We start from the raw sequence: 20,980 nt of genomic DNA, 5'->3' as shown, positions 1-20,980 counted from the left end.
TTGTACTTTCCCTTGCCTGCCCCCCACCGCATTGCTTCTGCAATCCCCTCTTCCCATGTTCCTTCTATACTTGTAGGCAAACTCCCCTCCTGCTCTAGATTCTGGCCATCAAGATCTTATTTCTATTCAGATACCAATTTATATAAGATAAAAGAGAACACCAGAGTCTAGTGTGTACATTGGAAAAAAGTGCTTAGTATCTATTATTCTCTTTAAATGTCTTTTCTTCCATGAAGATCTCTATAATATAATATCTAGATAGTGATATTCCTTGCCAATCAGCTCACAGAGAATTCAGAGAATTTTTTTTTTCCTTTTGGTCTAACATATAGTATTGAATGCATTCTGCCCCAAACAATTGCCTCCATAGATTTTTTTCTTCTCTACTTGATGGTTGCCTCCTTGAGGACCAGATCTGTGAACCTTTATATTTCTCTAGTACTAAGAACACTTGTGGTGTCACTTGTTAAGTATTGAATGATAAATAATTGAATATTGCTGGAAAAAGAATAAGTCATATCAGTGTAAGAAATTATTTACAAAGTGCTCATTTTAAAGTGTGGCTAAAATCAGTCTCCTGTCCCAATCCTTTCTGATAATCTTTTGAACATCATTAGAATAAAACCTTCTTAATTGCTCTTGCTTATGTTTTTGGGTCATGTTCCCATAGTAAAATATGTGATAAATATAAAGTTTTATCAACTACCTGGTTTCAAATGTGTTGTTTTATAAGTATTTGTTGCTTTAAAAGAACAGTTTATAGATAGCCTCCTATTAATAAATTTTTTAAAAAATGACAATCTTTTTTGTGCCACCTGAAAGATAATTTCTGTATTCTACTGCTCATTTCAGAAGACAAAATTTATTATTTGGAGAGATTTTAACTGAAGTGAGTCTGAGGAGGAGTATTAGTATAAGCCAGGTCATGCTGTACTTAACAACCTTCTATCTCAGTGGATTATCTCAATCATTTATTTCTTGCTCTCACTACATGTCTATCCTAGGTGGAAAGGATGCACTCAGAAGTCCCTGGTGAAGGAAGTTCCATTTTTATATGTGCTTCTCTAATAGTTGTGGCAGGGAAAGGGAACCAGGATAATTGCTCATGGGATCTTAACGCTACAACTTGGAGAAAACATTTGGCACTTCTCACATGCCATTGGCCACACGTTAACCTCAACATCACTGATTAAGTGTAATATTACCGTGTGTGTAAAAAGAGGAAAATAGAGATATCTGTAAAAGGTTCTAAAAAAAATACTGATAGCTTATGTCTTGTTCTATTATGCTACCTTCCTGATTAAATCTATAGAACAGATTAGGGTTTTATTCAGAAAATGTTATGCTTATTAGATTGTATATTATATATGAAAGTTAGTCATAGAGGCAGTATACCAGACTTGCATTCTGCTCATATTTTAAATTGCATGTTTTTAAATTTGTGTCTGGAAATCTATGTGAGACGAATGTTAGCAAGAGTTAAAAAAAATAAAAACAGGATATTTAATATTACTATATGTTATTTTATTAAGATTTTAAAGATCAAAAGGCCTCATTATGCCAATGAAGCCAGACTGATGAAATATTAGATGACTGTACTATCTGGAGATAAAATGAGTCTCCCTTGTGTCCCCTCATGGTAGAAATTATTGGCTGTCTATCCAATCATTAATCACTGGCCCTTTCTTTCTCACTGACAAAACTCTCCTTTTATTTTGATATGTATGTGGAGAAGGGTGGTTTCTTAGTCTTCCTTCCAGCTACTTTCGGTCACCTGATTAAGATTTGGCTGATGGGCTACAAGCAAAAGTGCTGTGCGGTATTTCTGGGATGCTTCCCTAACAGAAAAAGGGCCCACCCTTATCCTTGTACTTCCTTCTTTTTGCTACCTATAAAGTGGTTTTGTTTGTTGGAGTTCTGGATATTTTGGATGATCCTTGAGAAAGTGAATAAAGACTTCTCTCCTAATGAACTGGAGCCTGGCGGATTTATACAGCAAGCAGTTAGAACCCCAGAAGAAGCAGCCACAGTAACTGCTTCTAATAACACTCTTCAGAATTGTCAAAAAAAAAAAAAAAGCCTTTTTGGTACACTTGAGACTATTCTATCTCAACTCAACATATGGACTTGGGTCTCAGCATTCAGCCCATGCCAATGCCAAAATGACAAACCGAGGACAAGCCCTTCTCCTTGAGAAAGGCTTGTATAAGTCTCACCCTTGCCTTTGAAGTGGGAGACAGTCTTCACCAAGGTAGATGCATAGGAATAAGTACTCAAACCTTTAAACTAATGGTTCTGAGTTATTCTTTGAGAGTTAATCAGCAGAAGCCTGACTACTTTGTGTTGGATCATGTTCTCCAAGACACAACATTCAATATCACTGCATCTTTATGTTTCTTTTCTCAAAGGAAGACTTGAGAGAAGAACTAAGAAAGTACAGTATTGTAAATACAAATGGAAGACACTATATGAGAAAGAATGATCAATAATGTTTGAGACCATGGTAGATACATTTCTTAATTTGTACTTCATCCTGAGTTGGCAATTATTTTGGATGAGTATTTCTAAAACTTCCTTTCCTTCCAAAATTAAATTTTAAATGTTTTCATAATTATTAATTCCACTTTGTTTTTGATTTAAGAAGCATGACATAAAAAGATGTCTTTACCTGTAGCTTGAGAGTCTATGGCTTCAATAATTTTAGAACTTTGGGTCTAATTAAAACCATTCCAAAATATTATATGATGGAAAATCATGTTAAAATTTGGGGTAGAGAATTCCTATATTGCATACTAAATTGTGAAAGAAGACTCAATTTTGCTGTTCATTAAACTGATCTTTCAGTGACTTGTGCTCACAGATACTGATCACACTGCTTTGAGATTTAACTCTAGTAAGTGATACTATAAATTATTTGCAGTTAATGTGAAGAAATTATTTTAAGGTCATTCAGGCAAAATCTATGATCACAAAGCAGCTTCTTAATCAAGAAGAAAGGGATTGAAAATATTAAAATCTAGGAGAAATATTTACTGAAGTTTTTTAAGCAATATTAGCATTTCATATTATAAAGAAATTAACATAAAATGCCTATATTACTCTATTCTTATGGTATCTATAATGTTGTCTTAGAGCTTACTGTATTAATTCATATTTTGTTCACAAAAGCAAAATGTGAAAGACTTTGAAAACCTTAGTTAAGCATGAAATCGGCATTCAATGAAATAAATACAGTAAAACAAAAATGATTTATGCTTTAACAATTTTTCTCAGAGAAAAATCAATGAAGAAATCAAACAATTTATAATAAATGTAATTCTAAATAATTTTCTAAAATTTTTGGCTTAAATACAATTCACTTTTGGAAAATAACCTATATTCATTTTAATCTAAGTAAGATCTGCACAATCACTTTAATGATTTATGATGAACACTGGGAATTCCCATGGTATCAAGATGGCCAAATCCTTGTCTCTTAGGATGTTTTTGCATCTAAAAAGATGACAATGATGCTATCAAGCATTACACAGAGACAAAGGCACATGCATTTCATTAATAGATGCCTGTATTATTTTCTTTCTGCCTGATTTTAACCTTGGTAATTATTTTTATTTGACTTCACTTTAAATAGTTATTCTACACAGTTGACCCTTGAACAATATGGGGTTAAGGGTGCTGACTCCTGTGCAGTCGAAAATCCACGTGTAACCTGTGACTCCCTAAAAACTAAACTGCTAATAGCCTACTAACCAGAAGCCTTACCAATAACATAAACAATTGATTAACACACTTTGTATATTATATGTATTATATACGATATTCTTACAATAACGTAAGCTAGAGAAAATAAAATGTTATTAAGAAAATCATAAGGAAGAGAAAATACATTTATAATATTTCTTGAAAAAGTCTACATGTAAGTAGACTCACACAGTTCAAATCCAGTTATTTAAGGGTCAATTGTAGTTTAAAACAGAGAGAAATATACAGCAAATTAACTTAAAAATTCTGCTTTTCTATTCAGAAGTCAGTTTCTTTCTAAACTAAATACAGAACTCATAACCTAGGTGGAATATGCTTGAATACAGTCGATAATCATTATCCATGAATTCCATTATTTGCAAATTCACCTTTGCTAAAATTGATTTATAACCCCAAAATCAATGCTCAACGGTTGTTTGTGGATATGCACAGAGTGGCAAAAAGTTCCAGTCACTAGACATGCAAGTTTCTAGCTGAGGTCAAACAAGGTGACACTGGGACTTTTTGTTTCACTTCTGAGGCCAGGGGGAGAGGTTTGAAACCCTTCTCTGGCACCTGTTAGTGGCACAGTCTCAGACAAGTCATTTAACACTTCTGAGCCTCATTTTCTTTGTGTAAAGTCAAGAAAGTAGAATGTATTAGGACAAGTTCTTTTGAGAATTTACGATTATAACCTATGTGATTATGTAGATTCATTGATTGAATGTTTGCAGCAATTTTAAAGATCATAACTATCACGATTAATGAGAATCCACTGTATTTAATCACGTGCATATTTATTCAATTTTCATGCACATAAATCTAGTACCACATAAGAAAATAAATGTGAATAATATAAATTATATATAAATATTTCAAATAAATGAAAACTATTATGTATTATATAAAATATTTACTTGAATTTGTCAGAACTTTTCCTCAGATAATTATAAGCATAAATTTTATAGACATTTACCCCTTTTGGCTAGTGTACTGTCCAGATGCAATTAATTGGGATGTCAAAGAGATAAATGTTGAGGATTCCACCAAAATGACTCTAAAATAAATGAAAAATGGATTATTTTGGATCCTATCGCAACAAAATTCAGATGACCACAAATATACGTCTTTTAAAATTTTTTCCATACTTCATAAAATATAATAAATAGAATCAGAATAAATTACAGTTCAAAAAGTCCACAAATTCTCACTCTGCATCTCAAAATGCACATGTTTGAAAGAAGGAAAAAAATATGAAATGGAAATATGTAAAAAAATAATATTCTTTTATATAGAAAGGTAACACTGAATTCTCACAGGAAGAAAATTTAGAACATAAATGATTACTCAAATTATATTCCTGAAACAAAGAAGAAATCATCCATTGGTCTCAGTGCATTGTCAGAGCTGTACATATTTAATAATTTCTAATTCTATTTGCAAAAAGAGAAAGGTTTCTTTCAGGAGTGGACATAAGATGTGGGTACCTATTTGATCAGTACTATTAATAACTACTCCATCTTCTGGAATCAAACAGAAATTCACCCCATCTTATATGATAATGCTCATACAAGAAACAGTTTTAGAGACTCCATTACGTGTTAGGCGTATGACTAGGTGCTGAAAAATACAAACACAAATATCTTCTCCTCTCTGCCTTAGGTTCTTCACACAGTAGTTGGAGGAGAGTGTGGAAATAATATTCTAGCAGTAGCCGAAAGATGTCATGGAGAGTCATGTCATGAATGCCTAATTCTACCTGCAGAGTTGAACAGAAACTGTATAATTGTACATATTGTTAAAAACCGATTTATCCAAACTTGATTTGTTAAAAGAAATCTTTTTTTTATTATGTAATAGTTATTAAGATCTCACAATAGTAGCTTTATAATGAAGAACAGACAATAATAAAATTATTCAAATCTTTTAGTCTTAAAACACACATATTCACAAACACACATACAACTGTATACACAAACTAAAATCCAATACATTCATATGTCCTAATGTTAACATAATGAATGCTAACATCAATTTCTGTTCTTTTTGTTGAACTTCATTTATTTCTGATGCTTTTCATATAAGGGTTGTAAGGTTTTACATCAATATTTAACACTAAACATTTTTAAACAGACAAAATTAACTGCAATAAAATGTAAACTATGAACCATGCAAAACATGTATCAGACTACTAAATTTGCTTATATCATTTTAAAGTTACAATTGAGCAAATGCAGTTCTTACTCCTCTCCCGAGAGCAATTTAAATTTAAAGTCAGACCTGAAAATCTCATTTAAATCTCATAAGATTATGAGGCAGAAAACATTTATAATGTTTCTTTATATTTCTACAAATCCAAGGTGAATCAATGGGGCATTTTATTTTGGTGATAATTTGTTCTGGCTAAAAAATAATCATAGGATGATACAATTTGATGTACAAATAAAAAGACTAAACCAATATAATAAATATTAAATTTGTCATATACTATACGTGTACCATTTTGAGATAAAATAGTATTCCATATGCTTCTGTTTGAAAAGTCCTTGCTTAATTACAGTAAACATGCTTTCCTTAAAATAGATACATTGTAAAAATGAAATACGAGCTGCCATTAAAATGGACAGAAATCCTATGTGATTACTGCAGTTTCTAAATTAGTTGTTCTCATACTTCAATGTGCATTATCATCATCTGGAACACTTGTTCAAAATGCAGATTCCCAAGCTTTATTTGTGTGAATTCTGACTTAGTCTGGCATGGGTTCTAGGAACCTCCACTTAAAACAAGCTCCCCAGATGTTTTTTAAATAGCTTGTCTATGGATTAAACTTTGAGCAATTCTGACTTAGACTAGTCCTGGTCTAACATTAATGTATAAGCAAATACTCTGGAGATGCTGTTAAATGTAGATTCTGTCTTAACTGGATTAGAGTGGGCCTGAAATTCTGTTTTTGTAATGAGCTCCCAGGTGATGCTGATTTTGCTCATTCAAGGATCACACTTTGACAAGCAAGAGTTTAATTAAAACAAAAAAATCCCATATTTTAAATAATAAAACCAAGCCACCAAGAAAAGAAAGTCAGGGAATGGCAGAGTTAGACCCACCATATATTCACCCCTCTATAAAAGCTACAACAACACGGGAAAGAAATTGTCAAAATTAACTTTTTCTGAACTCTAGTTAATTAACAAAAGGCCTGCAACAATCTGGTTAGTGTTTGTTCAAGAAAAACTGCCAAATATTGGTAAAAACAGTAGAATTTGTGGCGTTATAACTTTTCTGTTTCAACTCCCATCCTCTTCTCCATAGCTCTGCAGTAGCCTTGAAAACTAGCAGCCTTTCAACCAAGGTAGTTGTAAAAACCTGAAGGTTTGCAGCCACATGAGGAGATAGACTGAGACTGGAGCTCTTCAAAAACGCCCCATCTCTGAGCATGATTACTGTTTTACCAGTCTTACAGCTACCTGAAAAAACTCAATTTGCAAGGTGTTGCCTTTATTTGACCAGACTTAAAGGAAAACACATATCCCCAGGATGTTTTTTGTTTTTTGTTTTTTGTTTTTTTAAACCAGTATGAACTGTACCTGAGGCTGCTACATCAGTTGGATCAAATAAGAGCCTGACGGAACATAAAAGGAAGATCTGGTGAACAAGATGCCCATATGCAGGGTTGGAGTAGCTTGTTAGAGTCCCCTGAATATGTCAAAGATCTTTAACTCTACCCATGAGAGAGAATGATGTCTCACCAAACAAAGAAAAACAATAAAGATAAATTATGCGAAAGAACCAATTATAAATTCTGCACTTAAAAAGTACAATACCTGAAATAAAAATACACTAGAAGGACTCAACAGCAGGTTTGAGGTGATAAAAGAACCAGTGCACTTGAAAATAGGTCAAGTAAAATGATTAATTCTAAAAACAGAAAAGCATCAAATACAAAATATCAAAAAAGAGATTGAAATTAATAAAAGAACCAAATGGAAATTTAGGACTTGGAAACCACAATGACAAAAATGGAAAAAAAAAATCACTAGATTAGTTCAACAGTGGATTTGATCTGGCAGGAAAAAAGAATTTTCAAACTTGAAGACTGATACAGATTATGTAATGTGAAGAACACAGAAAAGAATAAAGAAAAATCAACAACTTCACACATACATAGTACACCATTAAATGCACCAATATATGTGTAATGAAATTACTAGAAGGAGAGAAGAAACAAAAAGAAAAAGGTGAACAATATGAAAAATATGATGAGTAAACAAAACTGGAGCCATCACGTTCCCTGATTTTAAACTGTATTCTAAAGCTATAGTAATTAAAATAGTATGGTACTGGCATAAAACAGACACATAGATCAATGGAATAGGAAAGAGAGACCAGAAATAAACCCACGTATAGATGGTCAATTAATTTATGACAAAAGAGCCAAGACTATACAATTGGAAAAGCTCTCTCTTCAATAAATGGCATTGGGAAAACTGGATAGCCACATACAAAAGAATAAAACTCTACCACTATCTTACACAATACACAAAAATTAACTCAAAATGCTTAAAGACTCGAACATAAGACCTGAAACCATAAAACTCCTAGAAGAAAACATAAGCAGTATGCTCCTTGACATACCTCTTGGCAATGATTTTTTTAACCTAACACCAAAAGCAAAAGCAACAAAAGCATAAACAAACAAGTAGGACTATATCAAACTAAAATGTATCTACACGGCAAAGGAAATTATCAACAAAATGAAAAGGCAACCTACAGAATAGGAGAAAATATTTGTAATCATATATCTGATAAAAGACTGATATACAAAATATGTAAAGAACTCACAGAACTCAGTAGCAATATATATATCTGATTAAAAATTGGGCAGAAGATCTGAATAGATATTTTCACTCAAAAAACATGCAGATGGCCAACAGGTATATGAAGAGATGCTCAACATCATTAATCGTCAGGGAAATACAAATCAAAACTGTAATTAGATGTCACCTCACACCTGTTAAGATAGCTATTATCAAACAAAAAAAAAAACAAACTAAAAGAACAATTTTGGTGAGTATATGGAGAAAAGGGAACACTGGCATGCTGTTGGTGGGAAAGTAAATTGGTATAGTCATTATAGAAAACAGTATGGAGGTTCCTCAAAAAATTAAAAAGAGAACTGCCATAAGATACAGCAATCCCACTTCTGGGTATTTATCCAAAGGAAATGAAATCAGAATCTCAAAGAGATAGCTTCACTCTCATGTTCACTGCAGCAGTATTCACAACAGCCAAGATATGGGAACATTCCAACTACCCAAATGTCCATGTGTATGTGTATGCATGTGTGTGTGTATTACAGTAGATTATTCATCCTCAAAAAAGAAAAAGTCCTGCAATATGTGACAACATATATGAAACTTGAAGACATTATACTAAGAGAAATAAGCCAGTCCCAGAAGGGCAAATACTGCATGATTCCATTTCATTTATATGAGGAATCTAAAACAGTCAAACTCATAAAGCAGTGAATAGAATGGTAGTCACTAGTGGCTCAGAGGAGGATGAAATGGGAGTCGTATAAAATTTCAGTTATGCAATATGAATAGGATGTGCTATACAACATAATACCTATAGTTAAAAACACAGCATTGTTCACCTAAACATTTGTTAAGAGGGTAAATCTCATGTTAGGCATTCTTACCACAAAAAAAAAAAAAAGGACTATAAGAAAACTTTTGGAAGTGATGGATATGTTTATTACCTTGATTGCTGTGATAGTACCATGGTTGTAGGCATATGTCCAAACTCATCAAATTGTATATATTAATCATGTGCAAAAATACATTTTTGTATATCAATTGTACCTTAATAAAGATTTTTTTAAGATAAAGAAAAATAGAGAATATCAAGGAAACCAGAAGAAGGTTCTTTGAACAGATCAACAACATTGACAAACTTTTACTTAGACTGATCAAGAATAGAGAGAAAAATCAAATTACTAAAAGAAGAGATGGAAGCAGGGCTGTCACTACTGACTTTCTGGGGGGAAAAAGGCATTATAAGAGAATACTATGAAAACTTCTGTGACAAAAATTAGGTAATTTAGAGGAAGTGCACAAATTCCTAAAATGGCGCAAACTATCAATACTGATTCAAGAAGAAATAGGAAATCTGATTAGGTCCATAACAAGCAGAGATAGAATTAGTAATGAAATAAACTTTCCGCAAAGTTCAGACCCAGACGGCTTAAATTGTGAGTACTTCCAAATGTTAAAGGAATACCAATCTTTCATAAACTCTTCCAAAAAAAAGGATCATTTCCTAAATCATTCTCTGAGGCTAGTATTAATGATACAAAAAAAAAACAGATAAAAACATCAGAAGAAAAGGGAATTCCATGATTAAATCCTACAATTATAAACGCAAAATACTAGCACACCAAAACTTACAACAAGTAAAAAAGCATTAAGGAGCAATAACTATTTAAAAAAGAAGAATTTGAAAACCAATGATCTGGTAGACAGAGGCATGGGAGATCATCGTGTTTCTGTTAAATCTATACTGGGTTGCCTTTTTTGTTGAAAGTAATGTTAAATTTTCATAAAAAATGTTCAAATCTGGTCACTGCATATAATTTTGGAGCAATATATGGAAATTTTTATTTTATTTTACATTTAATTTGAGATTATTAATAATAACTAAATTCCAATCATTTTTAAGTATAATATTAAGAACTAGGTCACTTATTTTTATACTGTTTATTTATAACAAAAATAGTCTCTATATGAATTAATTGGCATTAAATTTACTTTCTTATCTACTCCATTATTTTAAAATTTTTAAGTAATATATGCCTATTATAAAATATTGATTTTACAAATTTTGCAATTGATTTTAAAATTTTAGTTTATATGCCTATTGCCTAAAATCAAGGGCCACATTCATACAAAGAAGGAAGGAGTCAAATTACCCTATTTAACAATCTTTATCCTCTACCAAACCATGCACCCAGTGCAAGAAATACCAATTTTAATTTAATCTAAGATAAACCCTAAAGTAACAATAACATACTATGATTTTTTGAGGAACATACATCTATAATATTCTACTAATGTTTAGAACTTCGAGATTTTCTTTCAGTTCTACCACTAGAATGCAAAGCTAAATTTGTTTGATCCTGATTTCCTCTGAAAAACTGCAGTCAGTGATTTGGTTCATTTAAGGGCAATTTTTAATATTGGATTAATGTCACAAATTTTAACATTTTTTTCTTCCTTACACTCCAATACAATACTTTAATAAAATTACAGTAAATAAAATTCTCCCTCACTGAACTTAGGAACCATAAATTCACCAATAACAGTTGTAACAAGAGAATGTTTGTTCTATCAACAATAAACGATATTATTAATCAGAAACTACCAAAGCCTAGACATACAGTGATTTAAAAAACTGGATATTATCAAATATTAATAAGCATACATCCAACGTAAGGTCTCAATACAAGTATTATTGTGAAAGTCTGATTTCTAAAGCTGATGGAAAGAGAGTTCATAATTTAAGCAGTATATAAGGTATCATTGTCCATCTTCTCCCTCGATATGTAAATTTATAGAAAGATATTTTTCTACTGTAACCTTAAATAATTAAGTATTTTATTCTGTTTTCATCTCAAATCTATGTTGTTGCTATTGTTGTTATTAAATCTCAAGATGCACAAACGTACACTTAATGTGCAATTTTAATAAATCATGATGTCTTAAGTAAAAATAAATTTTCTGCTGGAATCAGTATTTCACTTTTGGAAATTAACAGATAGAATAAAATTAGAAGTAAAGTCTATTAATTATATATATTTTTTAATTGAAAGAACAGTAAATCTCAACAGAAAGCTTAGAGATAAATTAACAAATTTGATATAATCAGTCTTAGCCTTATAGAGATCAAATAGCATTTCAAAGAAAATTCATTTACCTTTATTATTTGTTCTATTTTATCTGATAATGCTTATAAATTTATAGCCATGTAAATAAATGAAATTTCTCCTTGAAATAGTTCATGTTGAAGAAAATTACATATTTCCCTTAAGGTTGGATATGGCTAACTGCAGTGAATTTACACTAAAACAGTAACTTACCTGAAATCTCCAGCAGTGTGAAAGGTATTTTTAACCTTCACGGTGACTTGTTTCCATTTATAACATGGAGATTTGCATTTTATAATTTCCTAAGGTAAAAAATAAATAAATAAAACATACTAAATGGTAAGAACAAAAAAGAACAACCTGAGTTATAAAATATAAACTTAAAGTATCTAAAAACCTGCCCATTTAAATATTACAATATTAATTTATATAATTCCCATTTTCTCATAAATATTGTACTGCTAAAATCTGAGTGGGAAAGAATAAAAGTAGATATTACCTTATCACTGATCCAGAGTACTGTGCTAACAACTGAACTGATTTCCTTAAAATAATTTTGTTAATAACTGAGTATGATTTCTCATTTGCAAATTACAAACACACATACACACACACATACGACATAAGAAAGAGGCAAGTATGTGTCTGTGCACAGATGTGTAAGTGCATGAATATGTTTGTATGTGTGTGAGTGTGGCATACCTGTGTTTATAATGCTGTGGCTACACTGACATATTTGTACTATAATAAAAGCACGAATATAAAATTTAAAATTCAATTACCCAAAAAACTTCCATAGAGGAAAAGATTCTAAGAATTCTACATTTAGAATGATCGTGTTCTTATCTTCTTTTATTTCTCCATTATTACCCAATCTACCTCCTAGTGACTAAGACCACAAGCAGCCAGATGGGGAAGTAAACAGAGATTGTATGAGTTTCAAATGTCAGCTTTTCTACCCCACAGCCATATTAATGACAGGTTAAAACCTTCCATGTCCCTTAGATACATGTGGCCAAGCAATGTTTTTGTTTGAGACAATTTGTGTGAGAGTGCTGGGAAGTGTACGAGTTCATTATTCAAGAGGAAATCAGAAGATCACATACAACACACATCTCAGCGACAATCAAATGCCTGCTTCCTGTTCCAGGTGTCATCATCTGATAAGCCAGTCTGTCCATGTGAGCATCTTAACGCTCTCTCCCATAGCTGGCCATTACCAGTCATTCTCTTTACATCCTACTCATGTCACTGTACACCTAAAATTCTCTATAATCCATATGGATATCAGGCAACATAACAAATTTACTTCTTCGGTATATACCCACGGCAGGAAATAATATTTAGACAAAATAATGACTACAAAAAGTCATCATAGCAATGTCACAACCATTTTATGGAAATTTAAAAAAAAACCTTTCTCCCTCATCCTTTGTGATATATACAGTAAAAATTCAAAAACATCATCACCTCTCAATAAATGCCAGTCTTAGTATTATTTTTACAATGGATTCGATTTACAGGACACTCAAGATAAATTAAGGAATGTTCCCATCAGAGAAAAGAAATATTTTCTCTTCACCAATCTTTAATTCAAACAAAAACAGACATAGGCCCAGGGACTGTTTTAACTTAAATCACAAGTCTCCATGGCAGAAGGGTATGTAGGTTGTTATGTGTATAGTGACTGACTCCTTCAAAAAAGCACAAATGTACAGTAATCCTAAAATTCTGACTTTAAATTAACAACCAGTACAAGTCCTTTCAAATTCTATTATGAAACTGAAGACTTATTTCCACAGAAAAAAATATCATAGTAAGAATATCAGAGACACAGAAGCCAAACTCCATGGCCTGAGAAGAGAAGCAAAGACATACAAAATAGGTAAAATTTACTTACAATGGCTTTAAACTTGTGGACTTTACCCTTAAGAGCAAAAATCATTGTAGTGCCTCCTGTTGCATTCTTAGGTTTTGAAATTAATAGCAGTGAAGCTTCGGCAGGATGGAGGAAGTGACTGGTGAATTTCAGAGTGATATTGATTTCGTTTCTATTTGATAAAAGAAAAAAAATATATTTTATTGAAAAAAGACAACTGACAGGCACTTATTTAGTGTAGACTATGTGCCCAGTGCAATATGCTCACTTCTACAATAAAATTAAAGACTGTTGCAGATCTAAGAAAACTCATAATCTAGTTATTGTTATCAGTTAAAATATCTTGATCCATCTGCATGTCTTCTTTGGAAAAATGTTTATTTAAGTCCTCTGCCTATTTTTTAATCAGATTGTTTGTTTTCTTGGTGTTAAATTATTGAGTTCCTTACATATTTTGCTATAAACCCCTTATCAACAGACCTATGAAAAAATGCTCAATATCACTAAGCATCAGGGAAATGTATATTAAAACTACAAGATATCACTCCACACTGTCAGAATGGCTATCATTAATAAATCAACAAATAAACAAGTGTTGACAAAGATGTGCAGAAAAGGGAACCCTTGTGCACTGTTGGTGGGATTATAAATTGATGCATCCACTATGGAAAACAGTATGGAGGTTCCTCAAAAAATTAAAAATAGAACTACCATTTGACCCAGAAATTCCACTTCTGGATATTTAGCCAAAAAATTCCAAAATACTAATTTGAAAAGACATATGCACTATGTTCATTGCAGCATTATTTATAATAGCCAAGATATGGAATCAATCTAAGTGTCTATCGATAGACAAATGGATAAAGAAGAGTTGGTACATGTATATATTGGAATATGAGCCATAAAAAGAGTAAATTCTTTCCATTTGAGACAACATGGATAAACCTAAAGGGTATTATGCTAAACGAAATAAGTCAAAGAAAGAAAGACAAATGCCATATGCTCTCGCTAATGTATGGAATCTAAAAAACAAAATAAACAAACAAAACAGAAATAAACTCATAGATATAGAGAACAAATTGATGGCCACCAGATGGGAGGGATTTGGGTGATGGATGAAAAAGGTAAAAGAGATTAAAAAGTATAAACTGTCAGTATAAAAGTAGTCATGGAGATGTAAGGTACAGCATACGTAATAGAGTCAATAATACTGAAATAACTATGTATGATGTCAAATGGGTACTAGTCTTACTGGGGTGATCACTTTGTAAGGTATATAAATGTCTAATCACTGTGTTGTATATCTGAAACTAACAACTTTTATGTCAACTGTAATTGGAAAATAAATTAATTTAAAAAAATCTTGATACAGTATGTAAAATCTAAAGTTAACTTCAAAATGTATGTATAATCTACCAAATATTGGATTTTCTAATAGCTAGCCATAGAAAATCACATGTGTATTTTTGTGTAAATTTCACAGGACATTCTGTACTACCGTTTGGGCAAATTCTTAGTTATATCACTGGATTTTAGTCACATGGAGAAAAAATGAGAAAGACTAAGAATTCAAAAAAAATATTTAAAGCTGTGGTTGAAAATAAAATTCAAATCTCAAATCAAACTAATGGTTCATAAGTAGGATGACTTTTACTTGCCAGATATAAGTAAAAGAAGGAATAAAGAAAACATGTCCATATCTATTAATCTTCAACTTCTTGTTCTAAAACACAGTAAAAATCTAAAGAGTCTATGCCTTGGGGGAGATTTCACTTCCCAGTTTGTAGGGGAATGACTGCTGAATGGCATCTTGGCAAACTTGAATGACAATACATAGGCCACATACACAAGGCTTAACTGCTGTAAATGTAAGTCTTGGCAGGAAGCCCTGTGACCCTCCCGTAACATAAGAGCATGGAGGTTCATGAAACACTCTCTGAGAACACTTCTCACTTGCCTACCTATCTCCCCTGAGAGGCTATCAACCAGATTGTTTCTAATTGCCCTCTAGATTCTGATGATGTCTGAGGTTTACTACCTAGCACCATTCAGGGTAGAGTTACAGGTTGTAAAACCACTTAGTTTCAGCATGAAACTGACTGTCAGCAACAGTGTCCTACCATGCATGATGCAGTCATCTGGCCCCTTTTGTTTTGGTGCTGTGCTGCACAAGGGACATGGGGATCTGGCCCCTTTGATAACTTTTGCTTTCATTGTTTATGTAAGTAAAGAACTCTCCAAATAAAAAATGGTTTTCATTGTTTCTTTACTGGCTGAACCTTTCAGCTGTGCCTTGCCTTGACGCAGCTGTGGGTGATAAATCTTGGAGAACTACCTTTGCTTTTGCTTTTGCTTTTGCTTTTAGCATAGTTAGCATTAAATATCATGCCACAGTTATTCTTTGTACAAACTATCACCTACTGCCTTCCCCATGGATACACATATTTGGGAACAGGGATGGGAATAGATTCTCTCAGTGTCAAACTTTGGTTGAACTTCCCTAGAACTTGTGAGGAAATACTGTTGAATGGGTAAGTTTAAGGAATGGCAAAGAGTAAAGTGAATGAGGGACTTTCAAATCAATAGGAATATTCTCAAAATGCTTTTTAGTGAAAATTACAGCTCACATCTAGCAGAAGTGGAGATGTTTTTTATTCAGATATGTCATCACTAATCTTTTCAATTTGTGTAAAAGGACATTTTCTTGGCTATTATGAAAAAGCTCATGGACTTGAATTTAATTGAGAACAAAGAATGTTTAACCTTGAGATCTTTTTCTGGATGAAATAGGCTCAAACTCTGTATTATACCTGTGAGAGATTTAGGATTCTTCTAAATCTTCTAAAATTCATCATTAGATAAAAACATTCATTCAACCAATTGATATTTATAGAGAATTTATAATATTCCGGGCACTGCTGAGGTTTTGGGGATATAGTAATTAGAAAAAAACACATCATTCCTGATCTCCTGGATCTCACATTTTATAGGTGATGATAGACATTAATTATGTAATCACAAAATAAATGTGAAAATTACAAATTATGTATGTGCTAGAAGTGGTATGAGATCACAGAATGGGGAGTATAATATAGTCTGAAGAGTCAAAGGAAGTGATCTGTTAAGTGGGATATGAAGGATGAGACTGAGTTAGCTAGAATGAGCAGGGGAGGAAAGAAGGCATCCAATGGCCTCTGATAGTATGAACTATGATCTGTTTGAAGAACTTACACAAGGCCAGTGGTGCTGAAACTTAGACAGTAAGGGTGTTAGTGATACAAGATAGAGCCAAGAGCCAGCCATGAAAGATCACATAGACCATGTTAAGATGTTCAGTCTGCATCATAATGGTGATGGGAAGCTACAGGAATATTTTAAGTAGAAGAGTAACATGACCGAATTTACATTTTAAAATCACTGCCATTCTAATATAGAGGATGGATTGCAGACAAGCCTTTTAGGAGTCTATTGTCACAGCCCAATTTAAAGATGATGGTATATTAAATTAGGATGAAAGAGGCGGATAAGAGGAAAAGATGACAAATTTAAGATACATTAGGTAAAATCAACAATACTAGGTAATGGGTTGGATCTCTGTGGAAGTTAATGAAAAAAGGTGTTCAAGATGACCATAATCTAAATAGCATGCACCTATACACCTATAGGTAAGTCCCATGAGACCAATTATAAAATACAGTATTCTTTTCATGAAGCCAATGACTGGTTTTAGGACCATGAAGATTTGAGTTTCTCTTGAGTATAGATATTCCTTTTATAAATTTTGTAATCATATTGAAGCATGTAAATAACCAGAATTCCTTACTGGATGTGTTAGAAAATTTAGAATAAAATGGGCAGTCAGGTCATATCTTAGGTCCCCAGACCATATACCATAATTATAAGTTTTATTTTAGTTTTCTTACCTTTTATTTTCTTTTTGTTCCAATTGCCTCGCCCTCATTAAAAAAAAATCTCCTTCCTATCACATGTACCTCATAAGCTACTTCAACTTGGCTTTCAGAAAATATGGAAAATAAACATATGACACATCAATGTCAGTGCCCACCCATATGGCTCGATGAGAATAATGAGGAAAAAAAGAAACAACGGTTTTCTAAAACTACACTTTCACTTTTATGATGGTCACTCTATGGTTATAGCTAAATTTAGTCATCAAGTTAGATGCAGAAATAAACATATTTGTTTATATGATGGTGTAGCTGTTTAATCTCTCCATATAAATGATATATCTGGGAATTTAAATCCACAGTTGGCAGACAGAGCCATTATTAATCGTAATTTAGACAGAATCTAAGACAGGATGTGGTATACATAGATAATTATATAATATCTGTAGATAATTATATAATATCCGATAACGATAAAACTATAGATCTTTTTTTAAGAAAACAAAAGTTTCTGAACCCTATTAGTAAAAAACAAAAACTATGAAATTATTTAGTCTAGCTAAAGAGATACTTAAAGAACCACCTAATAATAGTATTCAAGCCTACAAAATAAGATGCATCCAGAAAAGTAAATAATTGTTTTCCATATATATTGAGAATTAACCATTACATCTTCTGGGAATCCTTCCGTGTTTTCTTCAAGAACACTTAGGTGGCTTTGTTTTTTTTTTTTTTTTTTTTTTTTCCCATTTTCCTCTAGTTCTATACACATACCAATACTACTCACAGGTGTTTACAATCCACCACTTTGAATTTAGAGGAAGTAGGGCAAATACCGGTTGCTTCTTATACATTCTAGTTGCAGTACTAGGTGTTTTGCCTATATACCAACATTTATTACTGACAACATAAATATTCTCATCCACATTCTCCAAATAAGAAAAATGATGCTGGATCATTGAGTCTGTACATGTCAGTAACTGTTATATGACATGATGGAAGGGTTCTAGGCCACAGTGGCATATGAAACTCAGATTCATTGCCTCTAAAAGAAATCTCATTAAAATTATAACAAAGGGAATTTTTAGAAAGCTGCTAGTTAGAGAAAATCATTGATGAGCATTTGCACAGAGGCTAATAAAGGAAACAAACCTTCCCTGTAGACTCCTGGAGAAGCCATTTCCAGAAATGCCTACTTGCATGGAGGGCAAAACAAGGTTCAGACAACCCTACTCTTCCTAAGGCCAGTATAGAAGTCAGGCAATTGGCCATAAAAACAGAATTCTTTTCATTCTAAAGTGAAATCTGCCCATTGATAAACCTGTGCATATACAGACTCACAATTTACTTTTTTATTGCCATTATATTACATATGAATGGACAAACAAGTATCACAAATCATTAGAGTAAAATAAATCCTTCAACGTGAAACACTGAGGCCAAGATAAACCAGTATAACAACTGACCTCAAAGATAATAAAAATAATACAGGTAAGAGACAACAATGTAAAAGAGACATTTATGAAGATATTATAACCCCAATTTAAGATCAGGATGCTATGAAATAAGGATATTCGATGAAAAAGAAAGTGCTCTTACAAATATATATGAGATTATCTTTCTATCTCTACATATATAATGACTATGAAAGAATAGAGGAAAATGGCAACTTTGGGGTGCCTTTCAGGGATGATTATCAGTCTTTTACTTTTTTTCTTTATACTTTCATAGTTTCTAAAGTTTCTTTAATGAGCACATACTGCTTTGATAATAAGAAACAACTACATATGATATGTAATGTTTTGTATATATATAAATATATAAAAACAAAATAAACAAACAAAACAGAAATAAACTCATAGATATAGAGAACAAATTGATGGTCACCAGATGGGAGGGATTTGGGTGATGGATGAAAAAGGTAAAAGAGATTAAAAAGTATAAACTGTCAGTATAAAAGTAGTCATGGAGATGTAAGGTACAGCATACGTAATAGAGTCAATAATACTGAAATAACTATGTATGATGTCAAATGGGTACTAGTCTTACTGGGGTGATCACTTTGTAAGGTATATAAATGTCTAATCACTGTGTTGTATATCTGAAACTAACAACTTTTATGTCAACTGTAATTGGAAAATAAATTAATTTAAAAAAATCTTGATACAGTATGTAAAATCTAAAGTTAACTTCAAAATGTATGTATAATCTACCAAATATTGGATTTTCTAATAGCTAGCCATAGAAAATCACATGTGTATTTTTGTGTAAATTTCACAGGACATTCTGTACTACCGTTTGGGCAAATTCTTAGTTATATCACTGGATTTTAGTCACATGGAGAAAAAATGAGAAAGACTAAGAATTCAAAAAAAATATTTAAAGCTGTGGTTGAAAATAAAATTCAAATCTCAAATCAAACTAATGGTTCATAAGTAGGATGACTTTTACTTGCCAGATATAAGTAAAAGAAGGAATAAAGAAAACATGTCCATATCTATTAATCTTCAACTTCTTGTTCTAAAACACAGTAAAAATCTAAAGAGTCTATGCCTTGGGGGAGATTTCACTTCCCAGTTTGTAGGGGAATGACTGCTGAATGGCATCTTGGCAAACTTGAATGACAATACATAGGCCACATACACAAGGCTTAACTGCTGTAAATGTAAGTCTTGGCAGGAAGCCCTGTGACCCTCCCGTAACATAAGAGCATGGAGGTTCATGAAACACTCTCTGAGAACACTTCTCACTTGCCTACCTATCTCCCCTGAGAGGCTATCAACCAGATTGTTTCTAATTGCCCTCTAGATTCTGATGATGTCTGAGGTTTACTACCTAGCACCATTCAGGGTAGAGTTACAGGTTGTAAAACCACTTAGTTTCAGCATGAAACTGACTGTCAGCAACAGTGTCCTACCATGCATGATGCAGTCATCTGGCCCCTTTTGTTTTGGTGCTGTGCTGCACAAGGGACATGGGGATCTGGCCCCTTTGATAACTTTTGCTTTCATTGTTTATGTAAGTAAAGAACTCTCCAAATAAAAAATGGTTTTCATTGTTTCTTTACTGGCTGAACCTTTCAGCTGTGCCTTGCCTTGACGCAGCTGTGGGTGATAAATCTTGGAGAACTACCTTTGCTTTTGCTTTTGCTTTTGCTTTTAGCATAGTTAGCATTAAATATCATGCCACAGTTATTCTTTGTACAAACTATCACCTACTGCCTTCCCCATGGATACACATATTTGGGAACAGGGATGGGAATAGATTCTCTCAGTGTCAAACTTTGGTTGAACTTCCCTAGAACTTGTGAGGAAATACTGTTGAATGGGTAAGTTTAAGGAATGGCAAAGAGTAAAGTGAATGAGGGACTTTCAAATCAATAGGAATATTCTCAAAATGCTTTTTAGTGAAAATTACAGCTCACATCTAGCAGAAGTGGAGATGTTTTTTATTCAGATATGTCATCACTAATCTTTTCAATTTGTGTAAAAGGACATTTTCTTGGCTATTATGAAAAAGCTCATGGAC

At 32.5% G+C, this 20,980-nt stretch overlaps 1 protein-coding gene across 1 annotated transcript in view; it reads right to left on the bottom strand.

Annotated features, from left to right (window-relative positions):
* The window catches only part of CFAP47 (cilia and flagella associated protein 47), a 366,407-nt gene that overhangs the window by 153,189 nt on the left and 192,238 nt on the right, over window positions 1-20,980 (bottom strand). Inside the window, 5 exon segments of the mRNA XM_011385160.2 lie at window positions 7-16; window positions 2,335-2,355; window positions 4,728-4,798; window positions 11,879-11,967; window positions 13,566-13,716. Coding sequence (XP_011383462.1) covers window positions 7-16; window positions 2,335-2,355; window positions 4,728-4,798; window positions 11,879-11,967; window positions 13,566-13,716 — 342 coding nt within the window.

The sequence above is a fragment of the Pteropus vampyrus genome, unplaced genomic scaffold, assembly GCF_000151845.1.
Source record: "Pteropus vampyrus isolate Shadow unplaced genomic scaffold, Pvam_2.0 Scaffold667, whole genome shotgun sequence".
NCBI classification, from domain to species: domain Eukaryota; kingdom Metazoa; phylum Chordata; class Mammalia; order Chiroptera; family Pteropodidae; genus Pteropus; species Pteropus vampyrus.
This window is presented reverse-complemented; position numbering and strand designations above follow the sequence as displayed.